This window comes from Jaculus jaculus, chromosome 14 (genome assembly GCF_020740685.1).
Source record: "Jaculus jaculus isolate mJacJac1 chromosome 14, mJacJac1.mat.Y.cur, whole genome shotgun sequence".
NCBI classification, from domain to species: domain Eukaryota; kingdom Metazoa; phylum Chordata; class Mammalia; order Rodentia; family Dipodidae; genus Jaculus; species Jaculus jaculus.
The window spans coordinates 54,651,940-54,672,899 of NC_059115.1; the positions used below are offsets into that span (position 1 = coordinate 54,651,940).

Genomic DNA, 20,960 nt, shown 5'->3' on the forward strand with positions numbered 1-20,960 from the left:
GTGGCATGCACCTTTAATCCCAGCACTTGAGAAACAGAGGTAGAGGATCATTGCAAATTCCAGGTCAGCCTGGGCAACAGCGAGACCCTATCTAAAAAAAAAAAAAATTAAAGGTGAACCAGTGAAATTATCATTAAAATCTTGACTGAAGAAAAATTAAGATGTTTGAAGGATAAAAAAGAAAATGATGAACTTTGGTCTTTTATTAGGTAGTGTTTATAGGCTGATGGTTAAACTATCATAGTGTCTTTACAAAGTCTGGGATCTGAAAGTTGCTTCACACCTCATTCTAAAAGATGTAAGTGAACATTATTTTCAGAGAACATGCCTTTTGTTCTAGAAATAATACTAGTAATATTTTGATGTCATACACTCCTTACCTCTTCAGACTGAATCTCTAGCCCTGTGTTTTCATTATAAATATATGGTTTACTCTAAGGTGACTAGAAATACATTTCTTTGTGAAGTTAATGTGCTTTTGAAAAAAAAAGTTCATAGTTACACTGGGCAACTTTTTTATTTAAGGAAATTACATAGTTTGTCCTTTTTAAAAGAAAAGACAAGAAAGCTAATCATAGAGGTCAGGTGACTCATCCCGGCTTCCAGAACTTAATCAGTAGGACACCCAAATTAGAATTTTTGCTAACCTGCTCCTTGAGACATTTCCTAAGAATAACATAATTAAAAAGCCTTGACATATAGGCCATTACTATTGGGAAAGTGCTAGGGAACAAACAATAGAGAGTGGGACCCTATCTCAGAGAAAAGATGATAGCAGAACTAAACTTGTATGAACAGATACAGCATTTGCTACCATTTAAGGAACTAACTTTCAATTTTATTACTGTGTTTCTAGAACAATACATTGAAAAGATGTTAGCAATAAAAGAAGCTATGGATAATGTGCTTGCCCAACAGAAAGCAGAAAGGGATGCTCTAGCTAAAAAGTACAGGTAAGTGAAAAAGAAATAGAATGTGGTACAGTATCTAGAACTTACCTATCTTTAATTATAAGAGTGACATAGTGTGAGTCTGGAATATCCCCCAAAGGCCCATGTCTTAGTCAATCACCAGCATCCCACTATTGGGAGGTGTGGGAGCTTTGAATTAAGGCCTAGTTGGAGGACTTCTAGTTGTTGGGGAGGGGGGAAGCCTAGAGAGACAATAATAAGATACTAGTCCTTTCTTCTTCCTCTCTTTTGCATCCTGGCCATAAGTGAACAGCTTTGTCCTCCTGTTCTGATGTGTTGCCTCACCACAGGCCAAAGCAGTATCAGCTGAGCACAGACTGAGACCTCTAAGAGTAGACACCAAATAAACTTTTCTCTTGTTAGTTTATCATTCCAGGTATTTAGTACAGTAACAGAAAGCCAACCAGTATAGTTAGGCCTAGAATTTCATATGAACGCAAACACTGATTAGGAGCCAAAAATGACTTCTTGAGGTTATCTGATATGTTACCTACACAGAGAATTAAACTTTCTAATAAAATATTTTTCTACTTTATTACTCAAGATATCAATAAAAGAACACATTAGAACTTTAAAAAATTATCTACAGTGAAAAGTTTTGTGAAAGCTTTTCTGTTATGAAAACTAAAGATAAATTTTCTTTTTTTAAAATTTTCATTAGCATTTTCCATGATTATAAAAAAATCCCATGTTAATTCCCTCCCTCCCCCCCACACTTTCTCCTTTGAAATTCCATTCTCCATCATATTACCTCCCCATCACAATCATTGTACTTTCATATATTCAATATCAACCTATTAAGTACCCTCCTCCCTTCCTTTCTCTTCCCTTTATGTCTCCTATTTAACTTACTGGCCTCTGCTACTAAGTATTTTCCTTCTCACACAGAAGCCCAGTCATAAAGATAAATTTTCTCTAGCATTCTTGATTTTTTTTCTTTTGTTTATTTTATCTTTTTTTCTTTTGTTTATTTTTATTTATTTATTTGAGAGTGACAGAGAGAGAGAATGGGTGTGCCAGGGCCTCCAGCCACTGCAAATGAACTCCATATGCGTGTGCCCCTTGTGCATCTGGCTAATGTGGGTCCTGGTGAATTGAGCCTCAAACCAGGGTCCTTAGGCTTCACAGGCAAGCGCTTAACTGCTAAGCCATCTCTCCAGCCCAATTTTTCTACATTAATGTTTTGTTATCATAAATGTCCTTTTAAGCAGTTGGTTAATATTGATTTTGTGGACTTCTCATTTCTTAGGGTCTTTAAGGAGTTTTATACAGCTTATATTGATTATATACTTCCTCCCCCTCCTCCTCCTCCCCCTCCTCCTCCTTCTCTCCCCTCCCCCTCCCCTTCCTTCTCCTTCTGATTATTACTATTTTGGTTTTTCGAGATAGGGTCTCACTCAATTGTAGGCTGACCTGTAATTCACTCTGTATTCTCAGGATGACCTCAAACTCATGGCGATCCTACTACCTCTGCCACCTGAGTGCTGGGATTAAAGGCGTGCATCACCACGCCCAGCTTTACTTCTTTACTTCTTCTTTTTTTGTTGTTTTTTTTTTTTTTGTTTGTTTTTCGAGATAGGATCTCACTGTGGTCCAGGCTAACCTGGAATTAACTCTGTCATCTCAGGGTGGCCTTGAACTCATGGCAATCCTCCTACCTCTGCCTCCCGAGTGCTGGGATTAAAGGCGTGCGCCACCATGCCAGGCTCTCATTATTTTTTAAGAAAAATGTTCTGTTGCTTTTTCTTATTTCAGCATTTTCTTACAAGTTTTTCATGCCTTAGCTACATATATTCTTTTTAAAATATTTTTTGAAGTAAGTATATTTATTTATTTATGAGAGAGAGAGAGAGAGAGAGCGCAAAAGTTTAGACAGACCAGAGCATCTTACCACCATAAAGAATTCCAGATACATGTGCCACTTCCTACATCTGGCTTTACATGGGTACTGGGGAATTGAACCTAGACTATCAGGCTTTGTTAACAAATGCTTTAACCACCAAATCATCTCTCCAGCTGCATATACCCTAAATCTTTGCTCACATTTTACTTCTCTCACTATTCTATTTATACTGTTGCCTTATAATCATTTGGCATTTATTATATATTCAGTTTTTCTGGTCTTACCAAAAATTAGTTCATAAATTTTTATAAATATGTCTTTTACCTTTACCTTGCCTCTCTCTCCAATAATTATCATAAGTTCTTTTCTAATTTATTTTCTTGGCAATATCAGGCAAGTGAATTTCTATGGACTATAAACTACAGGGCATTTTCTTAGTGATATCAGGGTCTCCTGTCTTTACTTTCGCTCTACAGTGAGCAATGTAACCCTGATTTTGGAAGGTTCCCAATCATTTGATGGTTCAGTTATGTGAATCACATTAATACTGATTGCTATAAGATTTTAAATCTTATGGTGTAATTTAAGGAAAGCAACTTTGTTTTTATGAATTTCTTCTTTCATATAGTTTTAGATATGATATTATTTTTCTTTCTTCTTTATCAAATATCTTGCATTTTCTGCTACCAGTGTCACTTATTGCTGCTTTAATCTACCTGTATGTGCTAGTACTTTTAATGCAGTCTACAGTGACTTCTGCAACTCTAAACTTTGACAGGAGGGTAGTACCTGTATACTTTTGCTTATCCTTCAAATAGTGGTTCTTAACGTGTGGTCTAGAGATTCTTGGTAGATCTCTGAAACCATTTTACGGAGTCTCTTTATAATAATGCTAAAATATCATTTGTTCTCATTTGTGAATATGCATAGAATTTCCTAGAGGCTACCTGATGGCTAATGAAATGTGTCCTGATATAATTTTCTCTATAAACATCTTTCAGTTTCATTTTATTTTTGGTTTATATGGTGCAAAGATGCACTGTAAAATGGTAAATAAAAGATGCAATCAGTGTGACAAAAGCCCTTTGTATTCCTTGATAGCTTTTAAGGGTCTAAAGGGATTTAGAGAACCAAATTTGGGAACTATTGAAAACTAAGTGTTCAGTATCTCAGAAGTTCAGTGTGAGATAGGTATATTTAACCAAAAGAGAAAGATGGGAATTCTCCAAACTTCCAGACACATTGTTTACCATATGGCAATGGACACAAGCCATTTCTTCTTCCTTAGTCCCTAAGGATCCTGAAAAATTTGGTTTGGGAAAGGTTTGCAGGATAATACTTTCCTGGGAGGTCCCTCTCATTGTGAAATGTCTTGGTACAGGTTCAGAGTACAGTTAACAGTAAATACTTGAGGAACTAATATTTCTCAGATCTGGCTGAGGTATAAAGGTTTGCAAAACAATATTGTCCCTCTATAGCTAAAGGAATCTGAGTGGAACTTACTTCCAAAGTTTAATTCCTAATATACCTTTCCAACTTAAGCCTGGTAAGCAACCCTGAAACGAAAACAATAGTGGTCTTTCTCAGCCATCAATTGCTACCTTCTAACCAAAGATAAATTACCCAAGTTTTGTTACCTTTTAGAACTGACTCACAAATATCAGTTTCAATGTAGTAGTAGCAGCTAAAGAACATTTTCTGCTATATTTGGATCATCATCTTTTTTCTTGCAGGGTATCCATGGAGTCATTTAAGCATGGAGCTCTGAGAGAACAACTGGCTAACTTGGCCACAAGACAGAAGAGCCTTTTAGTTGTGGCAAAAAAACATAAACAAATAAGACTGAAAATTCAAAACTATAAGTCTAGCACATCATTTTCTGGTCTTAGTTTAAGGAAGTTGCCATCTAGTTCCCACATCACCAATAAGAAGAAAAACCAGGAGCTCACCAGTCTGGAAAACTCAGTGAATCCCCAATCAGATTCCCTTTCTCCTGTCAACCTTGCTTGTAAAAGCATGAAAGAAACACCATTGTCCCTTGAAACTTGGAATGACAGCCAGAATACTAACATTTGTCTAAATGAACAGGCAATGAGAGCAGAATTGAGTGGAAATGAGATGAATTCTAAACAGAATGACAATGATGCTACCGTGGCTGAATGCTTGAAACCCACATACTGTCATGGCACTGAGAAGATGGAACTATCAACTCAGCTTGTAGCTTTTGTTGGTCAAGCAGAATATTCACAAGAAGGAAATGATCTTGCAGAAACCACAGCCATATGGCATGGAGTCAGTAGTCCCCCTGCTGCTACTACTACTGACACATTGACATTCTCAGAAGACACAAACGTACTTTCTCAAAATTATGCATGTCCATCAACTGTTACTTGGGATCAGGACCTTTTATATTGTGATCTGAAAAGAAGACACAAGGGAACAGATTCCCAGCAACCACTTAGAGAAATATCAGAATCCCTGGCCCATCAAGGGATTGCTGTATTAGGCAGTGATACTGTTCATCAGATAGACCCATGTCTGAACAAAACAGCTTCTGCTGTTTCACATGCAAGTAATACTCACGTTTCTTCTTCTTCTGGGTCTGACCAACAACAAACTATTAAAAAGACTGCACCATACACCACAGTTCCTAAAAAGAAAAGTATGCAGTTAAAAGATTTGATATCACTTGGAAGAATTGATCCAGGAAACGTTCTGGAATTTAAAACAAAAGTATGCTACAATTATTTTCTCTAAAATCTTACAAGTTTTATAAATAAATGTTGCTGTGACATAGTATGAGTATGAGAATGGGATTTGCCTGGGCTTCCTAAATAGAGGGATACAACCATTGTATTTTTAGCAAGAAAAATCATAACTTGTGGAATTACCCTGACAGATTGTAGTCATAAACTCCTTTGGGTTCTCAACTAGAACTAGTCAGTTATATTGCAGCAGGAAGGATTTAAGGACAATACTAAAATAAGAAAATTTGAGTTTTCATCATAAGTTCTAAAATTTCAAGTTACCAGTCTCTGCTAAATTATCCCCATAGGGGTAAATATAAATTTGTCTTCTATACAAGGTTGGTTTAGAACTAGCATGACTTAGAGTTTGAATAAATCTGACTCAGTATCACATATGCATAAGACAGAGAATAAAAATGATTATGTTAGCTATGTTTATTTTATTAAGCACTTTGTCTTCTCATATTTACTTTTTAAAAATCTTTATTTATTTGCAAGAGAGGGGGCGAAGAGAGAGAGAATGGGTGCACCATGGCCTCCAGCCATTGCAGACAACCTCCAGATACACATGCCACCTTGTGCATCTAGCTTACATGGGTTCTGGGGAATTCAATCTGGGTCCTTTGGCTTTGCAGGCAAGTACCTTAAGTGTTAAGCCATCCCTCCAGCCCATATTTACTTTTTTTAAAATTTTTTTTTGGTTTTTATTTTTATTTATTTATTTGAGAGCGACAGACAGAGAATAAGGCAGAGAGAGAGAGAGAGAGAATGGGCGCTCCAGGGCTTCCAGCCACTGCAGATGAATTCCAGATGCGTGCGCCCCCTTGTGCATCTGGCTAACGTGGGTCCTGGGGAATTGAGCCTCGAACCAGGGTCCTTAGGCTTCACAGGCAAGGACTTAACCACTAAGCCATCTCTCCAGCCCTACTTTGTTTTTTTTTTTGCATGTGGTAGTGTATGTGGTGTGGTATATGTAGTGTGTGCGTATGTATCTACTGATCTGGTGCTCTGTGTGCTTGCCTGTAAAGAGCTATGGGCTTGTCTTCAGCAGCCAGAGAAGACCATCAGGTGTCCCCCTCCATCACTCATTTGTCTGGGTTTGTTTTTTTCTTTCTTGTGACAGAGTCTCTTACTGATTCTGGAGCTTGCAGTTCATAAACCCCAATGGCTCTCAGGTCTTTGCACACCACAGGGCTAAGGTTACAGACATGCATATCCATGCCTGGCTGTTTATGTGGTTCTAGAGATTCAAACTTGGGTGGCCTCAGGGCCCCTCTGGCCCTCATGTTTACTGTGAAGCACTCCTAATTACTGAGCCCTCTCTCCAGCTTACATTTACTTTCTGAAAGAGGAATTTAGAGTGGAAAAAATTACAGAGTTCTTGAACATGCCTCTTGTTTATGGATCAAGCTAACAGATAGTTCAGCCTAGTGAGAATTCCATCTGAGTGACCTCCCCTGCTTTCTACTCTGCTCACTTCTGGAAAATATGGGTGGCTTTTCTTAGTCTTAAGAAGCTTTTACTAATAAGTTGAGGACAAAATTTAAAGTTTCAAATTGCAGCACTATGATCAAATTAGTAGTTTGAGCTTGAATCTTTCATTATTTAAATTTGGTTGCTGAACAATTTATTGCTAAGTAATACCTTAGATTAGCCAAAGCACCTCAGATTTTAGTAATTATATTGACTCAAGTTTTGATAGTTACAATGTACTTCTCTGTATCAGCTTAATAAAACTTTAGTAGAGTTTTTCTTGTTTAGACCCTTTTCTTTCTTTTACATCTTGAGATTTAACTGGCTTCTGTACATTATACATATTTAAAGTATACCATTTAGCAAGTTTTGACATGTATGTGTATGTGAAACCTTGACCACAAGCAATAGACCATCCATCAACTCTGAAAGTTTGCTTTTGCCCTGGTTAATATCTTTATCTTTCCCTATCAGTCTTCAGATAATTACTGTTTTGCTTTCTGCTCTTGCTTTGAATTTCTAAGAATTTTACATAAGTGGAATAGTTCTTTATATATTAATATTTATTTTATTCATTCTCTGAGTCTAATGATTTGAAATTCTTTTTATCTTTTTTTTTTTTTTGCTGTGAAGCAGTAATTCATTGTATGTGCATCTCACATTTTATTTAATTCACCTGTGATAAATATTTAGGTTGTTTCTAGTTTTTGGCTGTTAAATATAAAGTTGTTATGAATTCTGAGTAACCTAGGAATGGAATTGCTGAGTCCTTGGATAGGAGTTTTAACTTATTTTTTTTTAAAATTGTGTATATGTTCATGTGTTTGTTTGTTAGAATATGATTGCACAGGTGCCATGGCACATATGGGGAAGTTAGAGGATAATCTCACATGTTGGTGCTCACTTTTCACTTAGTTTGAGGCAGGGTCTCTTGTTTGCTACTACAAACACTCGGCTTGTTGGCCTTTAAGCTTCTGGGGATTCTGCTATTTCCTCCTTGCCATAGGAGTGCTGGGATTTGAGGCACACTACTATGTCTAGATTTACATGCATTCTGGGATTCCTCATGCTTCTATGGTAAGCTTTTTACTCACTGAGCCATCTCCCCAGCCACATATCTAACTTTTAAGAAATTGCTGAAATTGTTTGTAAAATATAAATTCTACTTTCACTACATCCTCACCAGTTCTTAGTATAATCAATCTTTTAATTATAACCATGCTAATATGTAGTGTAGACGTATTATGTGTTATGTAATATTTATATTGTGATTTTAATTTTATTATCCATATGATTAATGATGTCAGACATCTTTTCATGTACTTTCATGCCTTTTATATTTATGTTTGAATGAAGTGCCTGTTTAGATCTGTTGTTCATCTCTTGCTTATTTTCTTATTTTTGTGTTTTGAGATAGATACATATAGACACACACACACAGTCTTTATCAACCATGTACTTTAAGATATTTTTATTATACTGTGGTTTGTCTTTTCATTCTCTTAAAATTATTTTTATTAAGAACATAAGCCTTAAGTATTAATACAGTCCAATTTATCAATTTGTTTTTGCATAGATTATATTTGTACAAGTTTTCACTCCCACCAGCAATGAATGAGGGATCCTCTTTCTCCACATCCTCACGAACATTTACTGTCATTTGATTTTTTTTTTAATAATTGCCATCCTGACTGGAGTAAGGCAGATTCTACTAGTCGTTTTAATTTGCATTTCCTGGATGGCTAAGGATGTTGAACATTTCTTGAAATGAGCCCTGGCCATTTGTATTTCATACTTTGAGAATTCTCTGTTTATTTCTCTGCCCTAATTTTTGAGTGGATTGTTTGATTTTATTTATTGCTTAGTTTAGTTTAGTTTTTTTTTTCTTTACTTCTTTTTAGATTCTGCATATTAGGCCTCTGTCGACGCTATAGGTGGAAAAGATTTTCTCCCATTCTTTAGGTAGTCTATTGGTTTTATGGTATGTCTCTCTGTATAATAGCTTTTTATTTTTATGAGATCCCACTAGTTGAGTGATCGTTTAATTTCCTTGGATACTGGGGTCTTATTCAAGAAGTATTTCCCCACTTCTCTATCATGCAGAGTTTTCCCTATTTTTATTCCAGTCATTTAATAGTTTCAGGTCTTATATTAAGGTCTTTAATCCATTTGGAGTTGATTTTTGTGTATGGTGAGAGGAATGGGTCTAGTTTCATTTTAATACATGTGGTCATCCAGTTTCCCCAGCACCATTTGTTGAAAATGCGGTCTTTTCTCTAGGGTACATTGTTGGATCCTTTGTCAAAGATCAGGTAGCTGTAGTTGCTTGAACTAAGGCATGAGTCTTCTATTCTGGTGCATTGATCAATATGTCTGTTTACTATGGCTTTGTAGTATAACTTTAAATTGGATATGGTGATAACTCCAGAAGTGTTCATTTGCTGATGATATTTCTGGATATATGAGGCCTTTTGCAGTTCTATATGAATTTTGCATTTTTTTGTCTTTGTGAAGAATAATCCTGGGATTCTACTGGTATTATGTTGAATCTGTATATTGCTTTTGGTAGAATGGTTATTTTCACAGTATCTATTCTACATATCCATGAGCATAGAAGGTATTTCATCTTCTCACGTCCTACTGAATTTCTTTCATTATATAGATCTTTCACTTTCTTTGTTAGTAATAGTCCAAGGTATTTAAATTTTTTGAGGCTATTGAGAATGGGACATTCTTGCTCATTTCTTTTTCAATATATTTGTCTTTGGCATATAGGAAGACTATTGATTTTTGTGTATTGATTTTGCATCCTGCCACTTTGCTGAAGGAATTTATCACCGTTAGGTTTTTGGCAGAGTCTTTTGGGTCACTTATATATAGGATCATGTCATCTGCAAAGAGCTAGTTTGACTTCTTCCTCTCCAATTTGTATCCCTTTTATACTTTTCTTCTGTCTAGGACTTCTAATACTATGTTAAAGAGCAGATGAGAGTGGGCACCTGTCTTTTTCTCTATCTTAATGGGAACTCTGAATTTTTTTCCTCATTTAGTATGATTTAGGCCTTTAGTGCTTAATATAGCCTTTATTATGTTGAGATATGATCCTGCCATGCCTAGTTTCTCTAGCATTTTAATCATGAAGTGATGTATTTTGTAAAAGGCATTCTCTGAATCTATTGAAATGATCATATAGTACTTCTGTTTAAGATTATTTATGAGCCAGGCGTGGTGGCGCATGCCTTTAATTCCAGCACTCGGGAGGCAGAGGTAGGAGGATTGCCATGAGTTTGAGGCCACCCTGAGATGACAGAGTTAATTCCAGGTCAGCCTGGACCGGAGTGAGACTCTACCTTGAAAAACCAAAAAAAAAAAAAAAAAAAAGATTATTTATGTGGTGTGTTAAGTAAATCAGTTTCCATGTTGAACCATCCCTGGGTTGAAGCCTGCTTGATTAAGGTAGATAATTCTTTTGATATTTGTTGTCTTTGGTTTGTAAGGATTTTGTTTAGAATTTTTGTATCTAGGTTCATCAGGGATATCAATGTATAGTTTTCTTATTGTCAGTTTTGTCATATATCAGTACAATCACACCTGCTTGTTTCTTATTTCTACTTGTTTGTAAATCATTTTCCATCCTAAAGAGGTGCCTGTTCTTAGTGGTGAGGTGGGTTTCTTGAAGACAGCAGATGGAAAGATCCATTTTTCTTATCTACCCATGTCCTGTGGCTGGTGAGTTGAGACCACTAATACTTAAAAGTTACAACTTTTAAATTTTAAGTGAGGTTTGATTTAATCCCTGCCATGCTGGGGGCTTTGTGAGGTTTAGTGCTTTTTTGAGCTTTGTATATTTTTGTACCTGCTCTAGTTTTGTGTTCTTCCTTTTGTGGCTTTTGAAATTGGTTGGTCAACTTTTCTGTGTGTAGTAGTCCCTGAAGTATTCTCTGTAGATTTGGCTTTATGTTCATATATCCATAGAGCTCAGTTTTCTCATGGAAGGTTTTGCTCTCTCCTTCTATTACAAGGGATACTTTTGCTGGGTACAGTAGTTTGGGTTGGAAACCATAGTTGTTTAGACTTTGAAGAACTCCATCCTAAGCCTTGTGGCTTTCAGGATTTCCTTGAAAAATCTGAGGTAATTCTGATGGCATTACCTTCGTATGTAATAAGTTGTTTCTCTCTTCCTGCTTTTAGCACTCCTGCTTTATTTTCATTGTTTAGAATTTTAGCTATGATATGCCATGGAGAGTTTCTTCTTTTTTCCTGTCAGTTTGGTGTTCTGTGAACTTCTTGTATCTGGATAGGTCTGTCTTTTGCAAGAGTGGGGAAATTTTCTTCAGTAATTTTGTTGAATATGTTCTCTATGCCTTGTATTTCTTTCCCTTTGGGTATACCCATGATCCAGATGTTTTCTGTTTACATGCTTTTTTGAACTTAATAAAAGTTTTGGATTCCTGATCAGTTTTTTTTTTTTTTGTCTTCATGTTCTGAGGTTCTGGGCCCTCTGCATGATCTACTCAGTTACTGAGGGATTTTAGGGAGGCCCTTTTAAAAGGTGTATTTGATTTTTGTTTTCTGTTGCATTTATTCCTTAATTGAGTTCCAATTTCAGATCAAGGTTTGATTTTCTTGAAAATTTTTGGAATTCATTCTTGCATTTGATCATGTCTTCATTAAGTTTAATCAGAGCTTAAGATCCTCTATTTGTTGACTTGCCTTTAATTGCTTATCAATCTTGTAAGTCTTTTCTTCAATGATGTTAAGGCAAGTGATGACAATTGTTTGATGGGCTGTAGAGATGATTTAGCTATTAAGTCACTTGCCTGCGAAGCCTAAGGACCCATGTTTAACTTTCCAGATCCCACATCAGCCAGAGGTACAAAGTGATGCAAATGCAGAAGGTTGCAAATGCACACAAGGTGGTGCATGTGTGTGGAGTTTACTGCTGAATAGCTTAGACCACAAGTTGCTTGGATAGATGTTGGTCATTTTTCCCCAGTCACTCATGTAGCACCTTCTGGCACTTAAACGAGCTGTCTGGGGACTGACTCTCTTTCAGATTACAACCAGGTCACTCCATGTTATGTGGTTTCAGTTCTGCCATGAAGGTTTGATAGAATTCAGCTGAGAAGCCATCTGGTCCTGGACTCTTCCTTTTGGAGAGGTTTTTGATTACCTTTTCAATTTTGATGTGTGTGATAGGTTTGTTGAGGAGATTATTCTGTTCTGAGTTTAGCTTTGGTAGGTGGTATGTGTCCAGGAATTCATCCATTTCCTCCATATTATCCAGTTTTGTGGAGTAGAGGTTTTTTGTTGTTGTTGTTGTTTGTTTTGTTTTTTCCCAGGGTAAGGTCTCACTCTGGCCCAGGCTGACTTGGAATTCATTATGTAGTCTCAGGGTGGCCTCGAACTCATGGTGATGCTCCTACCTCTGCCTCCTGAGTGCTGGGATTAAAGGTGTGCACCACCACACCCAGCATAAGCAGAGGTTTTTGAAATAAGTCCTGATGATTCTCCCAATTTCACTTATGTCTGTTGTGATCTCTCCTTTTTCATTTCTAATTTTGTTAACTTGAAGTGTCACTTTTTTTCGCTTGATCAAACTGGCCAGGGGTTTATTAATCTTGTTTTTTTTTTTTTTTTTAAAGAACCAGCTCTTCATTTCATCAATTTTCTTAATTGTTTTCTTACATTACAATTTATTAATTTCTGCTCTGATTTTAGTTATTTCTTACCATCTGGAGCTTTTTGGGTAGGATTCTTCTTGCTTTTCCAGTGCCTCTAGGTGGATGGTTAGGTTATTGATTTGGGATCTCTCTGTCTTTGTTATGAAGGCATTTAGTTCTATGAATTTTCCCCTGAGGACTGCCTTCATTGGGTCCCATAAGTTTTGGTACAATGTGTTCTCATTGTCATTCACTCCTAGAAATTTTGCAATTTCATTTTTTATTTCGTCCACTACCCATTTATTGTTTAAAAAGTGTGTTTAGTTTCCAGGAGCTGATGGGGTTCCTGGCCCATCTTTTGTTGTTAATTTCTAGCAATATACAGCATTGTGATCTATTTTCATTTAGGAAATTATGTCTGTCTGTCCCTAAATATATGGAGACAGGCTTTATGACCCAGAATATGATCAATATGATCTATTTTAGAGACGGTTCCATGGGCTGCTGAGAAGAATGTGTAGTCTGTGGATTTTGGGTAGAATGTTCTGTAGATGTCTGTTAGGTCTAACTGATCTATGGTTTTGTTGAGCTCTCTCACTTCCCTGTTAATTTTCTCCTTGGATGATCTAATGCTGATAGTGGAGTATTGAAGTCCCCAACTGTGGTGGTGTTGGTAGTTGTTTCTGTTTTGTTGTCCAGTAGGTTTTGTTTTATGAATTGTGGTGTGTTTATGTTTAGCGCATAAAGATTGATGATTGTTATATCCTCTTGTTGGATCATTTCCTTGATAAGTAGGAAGTAGCCTTGTCTTTTTTTGAATACTCGAGAGCATGGGAATCAGGAGATTCCCTTCTCTGCTTCTCCACACCTTCCCACTGAAGATCTATTAGAATCTGATTACCCCTAGAAGACCCAGTAAACCCTAAAAGTCTTTCCTTTCCTTCTCCAGGAGGTACGTCACAGTTACGTGGACACCATCTTGACTGGAAGACTCCTTTTCTCTGCATTAGATTTTTTTGCATTGAGTTTTTACCCATCTCAGAATAGATGTCTTGTTTTGTTAAGGAGGAAGCAAATAGTGGCTCCTGTGGGATCTTTAGTGCACATGTTGTAGAGGTCACAAGTATACCAGCAGCTCTGGGATTGTGGCTAATATGGAAGCATACACGTGTCTGTGTTGGAGGGCCAAAGGTTCTTCAGCTTGTGATGGAGTAGTGCCATGCCTGTGGAGTTTAGGAGTTATTTGTGACATAAGTATGTGCCCCAGCTCCCCCACTGTACCCCAGCTGCACTGAAATTGCCTTCACATGACCAAACCAGCCACTCTCACACCCTACACCAAGCCACCTGGGTCCCTTTTGGAGGACAGCTGTACTTTCAGCCTGGAACCCTGGGGGTTTGCCTGCTTGGGTGTGTGAAGAATGGACTACTCACCGGTAGAGAATGGGCTACTGGGAGCCTTGAGGCAGCCCAAGTTCCCACAGTGCACTGTATGTGTCAGGTTGCTTGTTCCACCCCAGTGCACACCACCTGCTCATGGGTTGGTCCTCTGTCTGAGTGGATAGAGTGTGGAGGAAGGCTGATCATCTGAGGGGTCCACTCATGTGACCTCAGCCAGCCAGAGTGGGATTTAGTCAGTCACCAGCCCACCCCAGAGTGGGAAACTGATAGGGTTTCCTGCGTTTCTGTCCTAGCTGTGCTTCAGAGTGTGTAGGAATTGGCAAATTCCAAAATGTGCCCCTTCTCACCTACTCAGTGGAGTTTGCTACGTCTCCAATACTGGAGCCCCCCAAATCTTGCCTTATTTCATCCCGATTTTTTTTCTGTTATTCTTTTGTAATTTCATTCCATTATGGTTGAAGAATATGTATTACCTCATTCCTTTTAAATTTTTTTAGACTGATGTTATTGTGTAACTAGCAATGTTGTTAAGTAGAATTCTGTTTTGTGGGGGGTTTGTTTTCTTTTTGCATACTGAGGATTGAACCCATGGCTTTGCACATGATAGGGAAGTTATATGACACTGAGCTACATCCTCGATCCTTGGTATTATTAAGACAGGATTTGTTGTTTATTCCTTATTGGCCTCAACCTCTCCATTCTACTATCTCAACCTCGCAAGTTCAGGGATTATAGGCATGTACCACTATGATTGGGTAATTGAGACCATTAATATTCAAACATATTATTGAAAGCTGTGAATTAATTCTTATTGTATTGATGATTTTGTGATGACTGGTGTTTTCTTTGTCTTTCTTCCCTTAATATTTATTATTGTTTCCCCCTGAGCCTCTTGAATATGTTTATCATCTTTAATCTAAGTTTCTTTTTTTTTCTTGGTTTTTCGAGGGTCTCACTCTGGTCCAGGCTGACCTGGAATTCACTTTGTTGTCTCAGGTTGACCTTGAAATCTTGGTGATCCTCCTACCTCTGCCTCCCAAGTGCTTAAAGGCATACACCACCACGCCTGGCTTAGACTGGCCTTTTTCTATGAGAGAAAGAGAGGAAGGGAGGGAGGGAAGGAGGGAAAGAATTGGTGCACCAGGGCCTCTAGCCACTGTAATCAAATTCCAGACATGTGTGCCATCTGTTGTGTATATGCAACCTTAACACACTTACATCACTTTGTGTGTCTGCCTTACATGGGACCTGGAGAGTGGAACATGGGTCCTTAGTCTTCACAGGCAAGTGCCTTAACCACTATGCCATCTCTTCAGCCCTGTCCTCTTTAATCTAAAGTAGTCCTTCTAATATCCTCTGTAGAACAAGCAACCTGACACATACAGTGCACTGTGGGAACTTGGGCTGCCTCAAGCTTAGTGGTTATAAACACTTTTGGTCTGCTTTTATCATGGAAATTTTTTCTTTCTCCGTCTCTGATAATTTTTGCTGAATACAAAAGTTTGGGTTAGTAGCTGTGGTTTTCTTAATACTTGGAGTACATAATTCCTTGCTATTCTGGCATTGAATTTTCATTGAAAAAAAAAGTGGTTGTTATTCTGATTGGTCTGCCTTTGTAAGTGACTTGTTTCTGTCTCAAGGCCTTCAATACTCTTTCTTCTGTGTATTTAGTGTTTTGACTATAATATGACATGGGAGTATCTTTTCTTTCTTTCTTTCTATTTATTTATTTATTTATTTATTTATTTATTTATTTATTTATGAGAATGAGAGAGAAGTGGCGTGCCAGGGCCTCAGCTACTGAAATCAAACTCCAGACACTTGCACTTCCTCGTAGGCATGTGCAACCTTGCACTTGCCTCACTTTTGTGCTTCTGGCTTGCACGGGATCTGGAGAGAGATCAAACATGGATCTTTAGGCTTTGCAGGGAAGATCCTGAACTTCTACGCCATCTCTCCAGCCCTTTTTTAAAAAAGTCGTTTTATTTATTTATTTATTTATTTGCAAGCAGATAGAGAATGAGAATGAGTGCACAAGGGCCTAGTGTCACTACAAACAAACTCCGGACGTGTATGCCACTTTGTGCATCTGGCTTTGCGTGGGTCCTGGAGAACTGAACCCAGGCCTTCAGGCTTTGAAAGAAGGGCCTCTAACTGCTGTGCCATCTCTCTAGCTCAACAGGTAGAGTTTCTTTATGAGTCCGGCTTATCAGTGTTCTCTGTGCCTCTTGTATCTAGGTGGGTATCATTTTTCCTAGGTTTGGGAAATTTTATTTTATAATTTTATTGAAGATATTTTTTACTTCTTTTGCTTGAAGTCCTTTTCCTTATTCTGTGCTCAATATTCATGTTTTTTGTCTTTTTACGGTATCCCAAGAATGTCTTGTATTCTGCTAATACTTTGAGTTTGTCATTGATTTTGACTACTTGATCTCTTTCCTCTAAATTGTCCTCAGACCTGATAATCTGTCCTCTACAGGGTCAGTTCTATTGTCAGGTTTTTCAGCAAGGTTTTCATTTTTCATTATTATGCATATTTCATTTCTATCTGGTTTGTCTTCATCATTTGTATCTCTTTATTGAGTTCTACTTTTGTATCTTGGTTTAACTTGTTCATTTCATTTATTTGTTGTGTTTTCTTAGAGTTTATTTAGGCATTCATGTCCTCTTTGAATGCCTTCAAGTGTATATTGAGTTATTTCAGTTGTCTATGCTCTGTTGGATTTCATTCAGATGCTTATTATGTCCTTCTTAAACTCATTGTATATATTTATCATAACCATGATTTTGAATTCTTTTGCTGGAATTTTCTTTAAGTAGTTCTCATGGAAGACTTCTACAGGATTGGCCATTCTTGGTGGGGATATATTACCTTGTTTTTAAAAATATTTATTTATTTTAGAGAGAGAGAGTAAGAATGGGAGCACAGGGCCTCTAGCCACTGCAAATACACTCTAGACACATGTTGTGCATCTGGCTTATATGGGTACTAGGAAATTGAACCTGGGTCATTAGGCTTTGCAGGCAAGCACCTTAATTGCTAAGCCATCTATCCAGTCCTACCTTGTTTTTTTGTTACTTGTTTTGCACTGGGATTTGCCACCTGGCCATACTCCATTTGTATGGGCTCCCAGAAGCTAGTTGTAAGGTTGGAGGAGGGGCATATAGAGCTGGCATGAGGGAGTAAGCTCTCATGTGGAGTGAGAATGTAGGCAGTGTGGGAGGAGTTTTACTATGGGAGATGTGGCAGGTGTGAGAGGGGGTGTGGACTGGGATGATGTAGGTTTACCCACTGGAAATAGGAGATGAGCACACAGAGCAAGATAGTGTCCATGGAGTGGTCATGGGGTGAGGCATCTGGACGAGTGGACAGGCCACAGATAGGGGAGAACATGTGGATGTAAGTAGGGAAGCACACCAGGAAGTAGGGCACTCAACAGCAGTAGTTAATTGTGACTGTGCAGATGGGAAGGAAAGGGGTGGGCTCCAGGGAATGGGGGCTCACCTGATGTAGCAGGTTGTGAGTAGGGGACAGGAAGGACTCATGAGCATGACTGAAGGTGGTGGGAGGCCTACCTTCCATTCTTGTATCTTAGGGATCACTATCCTGTTTTTATATGACATTTAGCATCTTGAAAACCATTGTTGTTGTTGTTGTTTTCTAATGGTTTTATTGGTTGTGTCAGGTATTAAGGTAAATCTTGTCTCTTTTGTTTTATCATGGCCAGAAATAGAAGTTCACACATTTTAGCAACAGTGTCTAATCATCATTTTTGTCTTATTTTTCACTGCAGGAGACTACCCACAAAGCCAGTATTTTATTGAGTGGCAAACTCAAGGTAGAAAATGGTCAGATTTATCAAAATCCAGTTACCTGGCTCAAGGATCTTCTGGGAAGTGACAGTCACGTGACCTGGAATTATGCTTGGAATAACGTGAGTTATTTTTAAAGTTATTATTAACATCATACCTAAATGAAAATATACATATTTGGGGGCAAATGAACTATTCTGAGAAGAAATTTGAAATGTCACTGAAGCTAGTTTTTGTTCTTGTGTGTCACTTCTGTGATATAGGACATGCCTGCTACCACAGATCTACTTGCCAGAATTCCCAAGGGCATAGCTATGCAATTTACTGCACCTCCCTTCTTTACTCTTTATCTAGCATCAGAAACTCAATGGCTGCTAACATTACATTCTTATTTTCCCAACAGATTTCAGTTCTCTGTGACTCCATATTGAAAATGTGAGATCATTGTTGTACTTATAGTTAGTTTATGTTATTATTAGTCTAATGAAATAAAAACAATATTCTTTCCCTAAGTATAAAAGGAATGGGAAAGAAGACTTACGATTCACAAGCATTGCACTGTACTTTGACCTTTGAACATGACACTATCCACAAAGAATTATTTTCCTCAATAAAAAAAATAGTAGGGCTGGAGAGATGGCTTAGCGGTTAAGCACTTGCCTGTGAAGCCTAAGGACCTCAGTTCAAGGCTCTATTCCCCAGGACCCACGTTAGCCAGATGCACAAGAGGGCAAACGCATCTGCAATTCATTTGCAGTGGCTAGAGGCCCTGGTGCACCCATTCTCTATCTATCTATCTATCTATCTATCTATCTATCTATCTATCTGCCTCTTTCTGTCTGTTGCTCTCAAATAAATAAATAAAGATAAACAAAAAATTTAAAAAATAGTAGCCTTTTGCTTAGCTCTAGTTTCTGAGTTATAAGCCCAGCAATGATTTCACTGTTTCAGAAACTGTCTTACATTCAAAAAGGCACGAATCATCAAATCTACCATTGTTGTTTCAAATAGATGAAACCTCTAACCACCTCTAGTTACTGTAGTAAGCCTCAGAGCATCACTTAATAGTCCACTCAACTTTTCACTGTGTCCAGCCTAGTTCTGCCTGCTCTCTCTCCTAGCTGATTGCTGTGTCCGTAGCTGATGTGTCCCTAGCCCCTGTATACTGTGTTCCAACTCTGCAGTCTGACCCTTGTAAGAGGTGCTTCTAGTTTTAGTTTCTTCATTTATAGCAGTACATTCTGGATTTTGTCTTCTCTGTAACCTATGTGACTTTGTTCCTTTACCTAAAGTTTGTTTCCTTACCCTTGGAATCACCAGGCTATCTTCATTCAATTCACCTTAATCACTTCACCTAACCCTGTTCATAGTTCACATCAAATATTTGCAATAAATTATCTTACCCATAATAATCTCTTTTATTGCCAGATTTTTTTAAGTCATGACAGATTATTCTCTTGCTGTAACAATCTTTGCTCACAGTATGAATATAGTAGATCACTGTGTCTTATGTTATCTTAACATCAGAATACTTGTTAAAGTGTGCCCAGTGAAGACTCACTTTCCCACTATTTTTGCTCTGTTGGATTTACTGTATTTCCTGCCTATGAATTGCTGGCAGTGACATCAATTGTCCTGTATGCTTTACCTGACAGTACCTTGCTTATACCTACTTTGTTTTCTCACCAACCACACCAATTAGAGTCCTGTGGTTTAGCACCTATGTGGTAGTGAAGCCAAATGTAAATGTGGGCAATAAAATAGACAATTCTTGGGTGTAAGATATTTTTCCAGGGTTGGAGAGATGAGTTTGTGGTTGAAGGTGTTGCTTGCAAAGCCTGCTGGCCTGGGTTTAATTCCCCAACACTTACATAAAGCCAAATGTACAAAGTGGCACATGCATCTGGAAGTTGTAGTGCAAGGTGCCCTGTCATGGCATGGATATCTCTATCTCCCCCTTGCAAATTATATATATATATATATATATTGAGGTAGGGTTTTACTCTAGCCCAGGTTGAACTGGAATTCACTTTGTAGTCTCAGGCTGCCCTTGAACTCATAGCGATTCTTCTATCTCTGCCTTCCAAGTTCTGGGATTAAAGATGTGTCTCACCACACCCAGCTAAGTAAAATATTAAAAAAAAAAATAAAGTCTTCTTTTTAAAAGCTTACCACAAATCCATCTTCCTGCTCTTGTCTTGGAGGAATTTCTGGTCAAGTCATTTCTCTTTGCTGGAACAAAGCACTTGGAGGAGAGGGTTTATTTCAGCTTACAGTTTTAAGGGGAAACTTCATCATGGTGGAGGAAACCATAGCCAAGCAGGCAGGTGGCTCAGAACTTTACAGTTCAGCAGAGCAGGAAGGGAGCAACAAGACTGAGCTGAGTTACTTTGAACACCCTGTGGGCTGGACTAATAAACCTTAAGGCCTCCCCAGTAACATACCTCCTCCAACAAAGTTATACCTTCCAAAGGTTCCACCAACTGCAGACCAAGTAGGAGGCTTATTCACAAGCACTTAGGGCTATAGGGGACATTTTACATTCAAACCACCACAGGGGCTTTTTAAAAAAGCATTTCATTTTATTTCTTTAAGAGAGAGAGCACAAGAGAAAGAGGCAGAGAAAGAGAGAGGGAGAGAGAATGGGTGCACCAGGACCTTCAGCTGTTGCAAACAAACTACAGACGTATGTGCCACCTTGTGCATTTGGCTTGCGTGGGTCCTAGGAAATTAAACCTGCATCCTTTGGTTTTGCAGGCAAATGCCTTAACCACTAAGAAGTTTCTCCAGCCCATGTGCTTTTTGCTACATTGGCAAATGTGCACATTTCTACCGAGTAGTTCTGAATATCATGGTGGTGGTATGGGGCCAGAGGTGATTACTTGGGAGCAGAAACAAACTACCAGAAAACTAAGACTTGCTCTGCATCAAATAGTATGACAAAGCTGCTAGACAGAGATGACTTCATACCTCCCACACAAGCAGTGAGACTGCTGCCCAGCTTTTCCCAGGGAGTGTGGTGCTTACTCCCATTGAGTACCACTCACCT

The 20,960-nt window shown here is 38.1% G+C and overlaps 1 protein-coding gene across 1 annotated transcript in view; it reads left to right on the plus strand.

Annotated features, from left to right (window-relative positions):
• Nucleotides 1–20,960, plus strand: part of Ankrd31 (ankyrin repeat domain 31) — a 162,608-nt gene that overhangs the window by 95,543 nt on the left and 46,105 nt on the right. Inside the window, exons 16-18 of the mRNA XM_045133385.1 lie at nt 857–953; nt 4,548–5,547; nt 17,893–18,033. Of these exons, the coding sequence (XP_044989320.1) occupies nt 857–953; nt 4,548–5,547; nt 17,893–18,033 (1,238 nt within the window). The remainder of the gene's footprint in view (nt 1–856; nt 954–4,547; nt 5,548–17,892; nt 18,034–20,960) is intronic.